The sequence below is a fragment of the Berghia stephanieae genome, chromosome 1, assembly GCF_034508935.2.
Source record: "Berghia stephanieae isolate SIO BIC M18660-M18661 chromosome 1, UCSD_Bste_1.3, whole genome shotgun sequence".
NCBI lineage: Eukaryota > Metazoa > Mollusca > Gastropoda > Nudibranchia > Aeolidiidae > Berghia > Berghia stephanieae.
Genome location: NC_088360.1, coordinates 131,044,271 through 131,054,270, shown reverse-complemented (window position 1 = coordinate 131,054,270; position 10,000 = coordinate 131,044,271). Strand labels below are relative to the sequence as shown.

The window sequence follows — 10,000 nt, the reverse complement described above, 5'->3', positions numbered from 1 at the left end:
TAGCAGAAAGTACCCTGCGATAGACTAACGTCTTATCCAAAGGGTTTCAAAACAATTGAAGGCTGGTTTTCCAAGGCTCGTTAAGTCGATTTTTCTACTTTTTGAGACGTGGAATCCATGAGATAAATTGAAATGTAAATCCTATTTTAAGCACCAATTGGCAAAAGAATTTCCTTAAATTTCTGTGATTTGAAGTTTAAATGTGATAAAATAATAGACAGGATGAAAAATTTTAGGGGAAATAATCCTGAATATCTCAAAATGGGAAAAAAACGGAGTTAGGGAGTTTTGAGAAAACCAGTCTTCAATTGATTTTGTCCTGTTAACGGTACGGAAACCGGGATCGAGCCCGACTTCATGGAGTTTAAGGGTCTGGATGACAATTTCTTTATTTCCTAATACAACTAATCAATAGTTGTCCGTTCATTTGTGGGAACATTGAACAGGATTGCCAGATTAATCTCAGGCATTCTGCCAACTGGATAAAAAAAAAATCTGCCAAATACCACAAAAATCTGCCAAACCGTAATATTTATAGTACCCCCTTTGAAAACTCATCAGTTTTGTTAAGGCCGAAGTCATACATTTTCTTTTTTATTTCCAAAGTTTTAAAAAATCACTAATACATAAAAATTGCCATAGAAAACGTGGAGTAGACCTATACATTCATCCCTCGGCCTCGGAAAATAAAATCTGCCAAATATCTGCCAAACTGCCAAATCGATTTTTCTCTGACAGACGACTTCAAATTCTGCGAAAAAAAAAAGGACATTTGGCAGAAAATCTGCCAAATTGGCAACCCTGACATTGAACGCTCTCTCGAGTTTAAAAAAAAAAAGATGTATGTTTCCACGTCATGTTTAATTCGATTTTCTATTCAGTAAAGAGCTCTGCCAACAAAACTTATATTTTTATTTTAATGAGAAAACGTTTTAACATCAAGTATCGATCTATTGACATGGCTCTCAACTTGTCAACAAGTACCAAACTTGAGAATTCAACTTTGAACTCTTAGCTCTGAGACTATACTATGACAAGTTGAGATCTGTTGTAATCAATTGATATTTGAAGTAAAAGGTAGCTGGATGAACAACTATTTTTAAAAAAGTGTTTTATCGGAGAAGACTAGAGCTGAATATTCTGTGTACCTAATCAATTATCACGCCTCAGAAAAACAACAACAGTGTAAAGACCTCTGTGATGTGTAGATCCTTCAAAGAGAAAGAATATCACTCAATATGGCCTTAATTATACAAGGCCTACACACCTTATAATGGCTAAATAATATTGCCATTATAACTGAGCGTAAATTATCATAGACACTCTCACACGGCTAAGCATATTTGGTATTGTGGTATGACACTCGCTTTCGGATCGGAAGGTCCTGGGTTCGAGCCTCGCGATCGGCTCATAGTTGAGTCTTTGGAAAAGACTCTTTACTCACATTCTCTCACCGTACTCGGATGTAAAATGAGTACCTGGCCGTTAACAGAGTTGTCTTTGTCCGAAAAATCGTAATATCGCCTAACAGGCGTCATGTCCCGTCCGACATGTTAAATGTTGCTGTTGATCAGGGACCCCTTGTAAAGCGCTTTAAGCACATTTAGTAGATATTGCGCTATAAAAAGCTCAATTAACATTGAGTGTAAATCATCATAGACATAACCACACTAATTGCGGTTAAAGCATATTGCTTGTAAACCATAATAGACACCACCACACTAACGACAAAAAAATATTGCCATTAACATTGAGTGTAAATCATCTCAGATATAATCACACTAATTGCGGCTAAAGCATAGACACCATCACACTAACGACAAAAGAATATTGCCATTAACATTGAGTGTAAAAACTCATAGACATAATAACGACGATTTCGTAAATGAAAAGAACACAATCGATTTATCATTATATTTTTGTGTTGGCCTAAAACTTACTTCTTATGTATATAAATAGCTCAATATGACCCTTCCTTACCAAAAATCTTAAATGCGAGAAGACAAAGGGGCCATTCAATTATAATATGACGCCTTTTTGCAACTTTTACTCCACCCCCCCACCCCCATTCTTCTGTTTTAAGTAGTCTTTCAGAGCCATTGGGCCCATGGAGACGGAGTTTATCCCAGTTTCTATAGCGTGAAACGGACATTAGCAATTGTTTGCTATCATTTGGGTAGGACGCTATCCGTATTATTATTATTATTATTATTATTATTATTATTATTATAAAATACGAAACGTGTACAAACTTTTTTCACTAGGAGGTAAAAATGTATCAGTTAAGTCGAATAACATTGAAATAAAGACATTTTACTTGATTACAATTAAAGAAAACGTAAAGACTCGTATCAATGCTAAAGATAAATAAGTGTCTTAATTACAATTAGTCAGTGGACTGCTGTGCTCTGTGTAAAACACGTATTTAAAATTGGTCAGAAAACTCGTCCTTCAAATATCGATCCTTTTTTAAATGACCCTCATCCCACCATAAACTCTCTAGAGCGACAGAGACTTCGCGAAATCCCAGATTTGATCTTTTTTTTTTTTTTTTTTTTTTTGGCCAAGATGAAGGTAATTATGAGGAAATGCGTATGAGGTTATAAGGGTAATTATAAAATGCATGTTTTCCCAGAGTACGACAGTAAACGGGTTAAAAGACATCAAGATACTATAAGTTCTAAAGATCGACCAACTAGTTGCAAAATACGCTTCAACAGTCGTAATGTCACTTCCCTCGTAATGACGCATGGTAACTTAGTAACTGGCTCTAAACTATCAGAACAATGGCGGACGCCCTTATGAAATACTTCTCCGACGAGCATAAAAGCGTATCCAAAGGGAAAAAAAACATTATAAATCTGATTATGTTTTGACTTTTACACATTCTAATCACAAGGAGGGGGAGTTGGGGGGTCATATTATTTCCCTGTAACCGAAAGACGAGGAGAAAAAAACCCATTTTATTAATTTTAATTTCCTAGCACTGTATCATACCTATATCCATATCTTTATGCAAGACTCAAAGCAGCGAGAAGCCCGGGGGCTCCATATAAACTCTGGTAAGATCTTTCTGTGACGGCGGACGGCCCGGCGACGCGCACGCATTAAAAGTCAGGCTGCAAGTCAACGGAGTGACTGACACCCGATAAAAGGACGGTGTGCAGAACAGAAATAGCCCGCCCGCCCGGGCGCAAAAGGGGGTTTACCGCACTTAAGTGGGATGAGATTAACTTGCAGAATAACAAGAGAAATGTTATCGGCGAGTCGTTTCGATTGATATTTGAATGTATTTGTCTATATATGGGATTTTATTTCGTGTGGATTTTGGTTCATAGTAGGAATTAAGTTGTGTGGTTATTTTTTTAAAGCGTGCATTGAGCGTCATAGAGTGGTTTAAAAGACAAGAGTTTTAGTGGGTGAATCTATCGTTATGACGTAATGGGAATAGTTGTAGATCTATCATGTCTTTGGAAGAGGAAAAATTAAGTAATGGAAGCGGTGCTATTGATTCGTAAGTAAGATTTGTTAATGTAATAAGTTTGTTAAGTGATAGTAGTAGTAGTAGTAGTAGTAGTAGTAGTAGTAGTAGTAGTAGTAGTAGTAGTAGTAGTAGTAGTAGTAGTAGTAGTAGTAGGACTACTCGAGCCTCGCTCGGCGCATTGTTGAGTCCTTGGAAAAGGCTCTTTACTCACATTCTCTCACCGTACTCAGATGTAAAATGAGTACCTGGTCGTTAACAGCGTTGTCTCTGTCCGAAAAAAAATTGTAATATCGCGTAACAGGCGTCATGTCTCGTTCTACATGTTACGTGTTGCTGTTGGTCAGGGACCCCTTGTGAAGCGCTTTGAGCACATTTAGTGGATATTGCGCTATACAAAAGCTATTTTTTTATAATTCAAGGGAGGCGATTCAATGCAATATTATCTGTGAGAATTCATGTAACCAGCAATAATAATTATGTATTATGTAACTAGGAATGAATATGAACGTTTTATAGCTAGCGCATGTCCATGGATTTACCATACTTAATGCGCTTTACTATGTTTTATACATTTTGTCCACCAGCCCAAATTGAACCATAGTTCCTTTTCATTCAGCACCATTCACCTGTTAGGTGTCTTTTTTGTACTAATATTTTCACAATATTTGTGACTACCTATATTGAGGTAGTCATTCACACCTGCGTCGAGGGGTAATGTATGTAAAGTTCCTTGTTCAAAGACACAATATCGCGATCAGATTCTTTTCCATGACAACTGTCACCCATCGGCCACCGACCAAGCTTACTATTGCTTGACTTTGTGACAAATGAGATACCGTACCGCTGAACCCCCATATATACAAATGAATACGCTTCAACAGTCGTAACGTCACTTCTCTCGTAATGACGCATGGCAACTTAGTAACTGGCTCTTAACTATCGGAATAATGGCGGAGGCCCTTATGAAATATTTCTCCGACGAGCATAAAAGCGTATCCAAAGGGATATAAAACATAAATCTGATCATGTTTAGACTCTTACACATTCTGATCAGAAGACATATGAAAAGTTCTAGCCAGCATGAAGAATAAAAGGTACCGATTTTATTTGTTTAGAACCACGATGGCCGTCGTTGCTGGGCGACGTGACATCAGACTATTGATTCCAATTTAAATCAAGTGTTTATTTCTACCCAAAATCTACTTTATGATACGTTCTTGTCTTCAAGACCAGTGGTGCTTGAAATCCAGCCCAAGTAAATATGTATTATTGCATCATCGTGTAATCCTCTGAAATGAGGGAGATAGAGAGAGGTTGACATAATGATGACATAGTTGACAGCTAATCGACTTCAAGTCGAAATGATTTGGTTCGGATCCAAATAGTATAATTGAAATAATGATAAACAAAAGCCTTCAAAGCTTCAAAATAGAACAAAATACCAAAATATCTCTCTCTCTCTCTCTCTCTCTCTCTCTCTCTCTCTCTCTCTCTCTCTCTCTCTTATTTTTTTTTAACTGTTTTTTTTCTCTTTCTCTTTTCTTAGAACGAAATATCAAAATATCTCGCTCTCTCTCTCTCTCTCTCTCTCTTTCTCTCTCTCTCTCTCTCTCTCTCTCTCTCTCTCTCTCTCTCTCTCTTCTCTTTCCTCCCCCCCCCCCTTTCAGCCTCCAGCTTCTCTTCCGAATGCGAGTAGACATTGGTTCTAATAAGTCGTTTGATATTCTATTTTTGGGTTAAAATATTCGTAGGCTCACACTCAGATATTGGAAGGTTGAGTTTCTTTGTTTATTGTTGTTTTTTTTTTTTTTTTGTTCCTTTTTTGTTGTTGTTGCTTTATTTTTTATTTTTTGTTATTGCTTGTTATTTGTTTTGTTTTTTTGTTTGTTTTTTTGTTAATGTTTGTGGTGATTTTCCAGGATTCAAAATAACCCACACCTAGTTAAAAATATTTAAACTTAGGACTTTAAAAGAAGACTGTTTGACTCCTTGTGAACTAAACATTACTTTATTTTATCTTAAAATTAAGCGGCTTGTGCTGTGCGCTTTTTAAAAAAAATGCTTTTGTTATGGCATAAATCAAAACCACGCATTTTGGGTATCAAACAAAAGTATTGCTGCCTCTACGTTGACAACTTTATTCTTTTTCTTCCAATTTCACCTTCCGGTTATGAAACAATGCACTAGATAGTTGGCAACGACCTTTTTAACAAACGATATAATTTTATTATCAGGTTTTTGTTTGATATTTTAAGATTTACGCACATCGCATCGACATTCTATTGGTTTGAGTTCAGCGTTTCCTGGTTCTTCTCTCAAGTCCTATTTTTATGGGGGAAAATAATGTTTAAAACACAATGGACTTATGGTGTTAGATGTTATTATTATTATTATTATTATTATTATTATTATTATTATTATTATTATTATTATTATTATTATTATTATTATTATTATTATTATTACTATTATTATCATTATTATTATTATTATTATTATTATTATTATTATTATTAATAATAATAATAATAATAATAATAATAATAATAATAATAATAATAATAATAATAATAAATGGCATTTATATAGAGCTTCATTCCGTTGTCACGGACTCTAAGCTCTTTACAGCGATATATAACAAAACATATTACAGTAAGACAAGTGTAGATGGAAAGGTGATACGAATTCAATTTAAGAACAACAAAACAACATACTAATATAGTAACTTACGACGTAAAAAGATAAAACTTTAAGCAAGATTTGAAAGTTGTCAACGAATCTGGAGCATCTCACGTGTGATGGGAAAGAGTTCCAAAAATGGGGCGCCGAAAATTGAAAGGATTTCTCACCTATTTTACACAAGGTCTTAAGGTTTGACAAGGATTGATTGATCATTGCTTGACCTCAAGATTCTATTGGGGACATTTATGTTTAGAAGGTTTTTGATATAGGAGGAGCTCCTCAAGGTTGTAGACAACAGTACAAAACGTATAGGCAACTCTTTTCTCCACGTCACCTTAATTCATTTTTGCCACACGATGTTCGAACTTTTAACGCGCAACTGTGATTAAAACTAATTACTATCTTTTAAATATACACTCACAAGTTCGGACTAAAGGCCAGAGGTATGGCCTATCTCAATTTATCAAATCTATATCTATAAAGTGTTGCTATTGGTTCTTGGTTGTATATTTTTACATTTTTGTACATTGCATATATATATATATATATATATATATATATATATATATATATATATATATATATATATAGTATGTATGTATACATTGTCGCCATAGATTCTCAAATTTGTGTTTATACATTTTTATGTATGCCACGTCTGTAAACGAATTTCCATTTTTTTAGATGAATAAAGTATATAATAATAATAATAATAATAATAATAATAATAATAATAATATAATAATAATAATTATTATTATTATTATTATTATTATTATTATTATTATTATTATTATTATTATTATTATTATTATTATTATATTATCATTATTATTATTATTATTATTATTACTATCATTATTATTATTATTATTATTATTATTATTATTATTATTATTATTATTATTATTATTTAGCCAATGTAATATAAGTCACGGAGAAGGAGAGTTACCTACTGGTATTTATTTGTGTTTTTTTCGTACATTTTGTCTTCAGCTAAATTCTCCCAGAAGGAGTTACAATCGTCCAATTTGTATAAAACAATGGAATTAATCTAAATGTCTGCTATATGCCATTCGTATTCATTTAAATCCCCTCAATAATCATTTTCATTCTTATGATTTCAGGTCGGAAATATAAAGCCATTTCCACTCAACAACACATGAATCTATCAACCGACTATGATATGTCATGAACCACCTCCCTTGACCAAACCAATAACAGATATCCCATGATGGATAAAATCAGTCAACAAGGTCTAACATCAAACACAAACGCCACCATTATCATACCGCGACCTAAATCTGTCACCACCAAACGCGACTCCGCAAGGGTCGACGACTCTTACCAGTCCTGGATGCAGGAATACCATCGACAACATCATCACCATAGAAACCAACAGCTGTTGAAAGCAGCGGGAGCACCAGCATCTTCCCCACAACTCCAGCCATCGCCAGACACCATGTCCAAATCATCGGGGTCCCCATCAAATTCCATCTCAAAGAAATCCAAAGGATCCAATTTATTTCTGAGTTTTAACTCATTGAAACTGAACCCGAATGATAATTTCAACACTCTTCGGAAAAATGCTCTTGGGTCGCCGATGATGGATGGTGGAAAGATCGAGCAGTTACCTGAAACACTCGAGGGTTATAGAATTTACAAAGGTGCGGGAACTTTGAATTTAGGATTATCAAGACAAAATACAATATCGACTGTAGCTGATTATAACGATGAATTTCACAAAGTTCCAGAAACTGCCAACGGTACCATGTTCTCCCCGTACACGCCGCTTATTCTTCCGGATAAATTTATTATAGCTCAAAGTAAGGCTTATGGACCCGGCAAATCTAGTGTCAGGCTTTCCTCCCAGCAAATGGCTAAGCAAATGACACCACCTTTCCACGTTCAAATCCATCCTCAACGACGCCCGCGTCCACACTCCGCGTCGATAGATTTTTCTACACATCACTATTCACCTACGAAGGATAAAAACGGAAATAAGGTTAAAGAAAATACCAGAAGCCCAAAATCCGTGCCCCAAACTCCGTACAAGGCACCGACAATCACAACCATTCAACTACACTCCAGCGACGCCATTGCGTTGACGCCAAGATCCATCCCGACACCATCCCCAACAAAAACACAAACAATGGATGAAAATAACAACACTGTAACAAAACTTGAACACCAAAATGTACAACCTAAATCTATTCTTAAAAACCACAAGGATTGTACGACACTAACACCGCAAACTATCCAACTCGGAATTGCAAACTACTCAAAAACTCTTCCTCTGTCTCACCAAAAAGTCAAGCATGAATTTGCCTACCATGAACTCATCGTCTCCCCCAATAAAAACCAGAACGTGACACCAGTGGCGTTGCCTCGGCATCGAAACTCCCAGAATCACCAAAAATCTCCATCTCATCAATCCCCCTCATCACCAACCGGCACGGAGTCGAGGAGACCAAAAAGCGCATCGGCGACGCTTTCAAAATACGAACTTATAGAAAAGTCCCCACCAGCCAGGAGAAAGTCCGTGACCTTTAACTCTTACGTCAGTTTTTCCTCAGACAGCCGAGTGTCCACCATCCGGGCTCTTCCTGTTGACGTCTGATAAAAGAAATCAAAAATTGTGATTGATCGTATGAAATCGGTGTTACGGCGAAATGAACTTCATGCTTACAATTTAATTTTAACCAATTAACTGCCGTACTCTGGAAAACTCGTATTTAAAAATTTGGCCAGAAAACTCGTCCTTCAATATCGGCCGATTTAAATGACCCTCATCTTGGCAAAAATATCTCAAACCTGGGACTTGGTGAAGTTTTGATTAAAGTCCCAGGTTTGAGAAATTCTGTCAATATTTGGGTCATTAAAATCAATCGATATTTGAAAGACGAGTTTTCTGGCCAAATTTTTAAATACGAGTTTGTTTTTTTCCAGAATAAACGGATCTTAACGGGATAAGTTTGTTTTAAAGTTGTTTTTTTTTTAATATCTTCACTGAGAGGAATGATCCTTTGGCCTTAAATAATTTTTTTTCTAATTCAAATCATTTTGTCATAAAGCTCAATTATTTTTATGTAATTCACACCTCCGTGATACCAGATTGAAGGATAGGTCACCATTTATTTGTATTGAACATCGTGACTAAACATATTGCCATACAACAAAACACATTATTCACTATTTTTCATAGAAAATCGAACTTCAATCAACACAGAACGATTAAGACGATCTTGAGCTTGTCCAAAAAAAAAAAAAAAAAGGCTCAGCCCTGAGACGTAGGCGAGTCAGGTTTGAGACTTTGTGAAAAGTTAGATCAATTCATCTAAATGAATCAGTATTTGAAAAAAAAATGTTTTCTTGCAAAATGAACAAGAAATTGCATGTCACATTGACTGACTGGTGAAACTCATAATACGCTGTGCCGCACAAACAACGATAATATGGGCATAGAAGGCTGTGGTCCTCAAACATCAAAATGGGCAAAGAAGGGTGAACTGCTCAAACATCAAAATGGGCAAAGAAGGGTGAACTGCTCAAACATCAAAATGGACAAAGAAGGGTGAACTGCTCAAACATCAAAATGGACAAAGAGGGGTGAACTGCTCAAACATCAAAATGGACAAAGAAGGGTGAATGAACTGCTCAAGCATCAAAATGGATTTTTGGAATTAAAATGGCCTTCATTAAAAGGTGGTAGATTTGCCCTTCGATTGATGGACGTACGCTTCACTGGCTCCACTTTGATTCTTCGGACGTCTTCAGTATTCTACGGAAAATTAACCCATATATGTGCGCGCGCGCATGTGTATATGTGTATGT

General features: G+C 35.7%; 1 protein-coding gene across 2 annotated transcripts in view; it reads left to right on the top strand.

The window, feature by feature from the left end:
* LOC144963186 (uncharacterized) overlaps positions 1-10,000 on the top strand; it is a 28,913-nt gene that overhangs the window by 18,627 nt on the left and 286 nt on the right. Inside the window, exons 1-2 of one of the 2 annotated variants that reach the window (XM_078896912.1) lie at positions 3,239-3,514; positions 7,294-10,000. The exon at positions 7,294-10,000 is cut by the window's right edge and continues 286 nt beyond it. In XM_078896912.1, coding sequence (XP_078753038.1) covers positions 7,398-8,786 — 1,389 coding nt within the window. In that variant the 5' untranslated portion in view covers positions 3,239-3,514; positions 7,294-7,397 and the 3' untranslated portion in view covers positions 8,787-10,000. Of the gene's footprint in view, positions 1-3,238; positions 3,515-7,293 lie in introns of those variants that run through there. The other variant, XM_078896911.1, reaches the window with a different exon arrangement.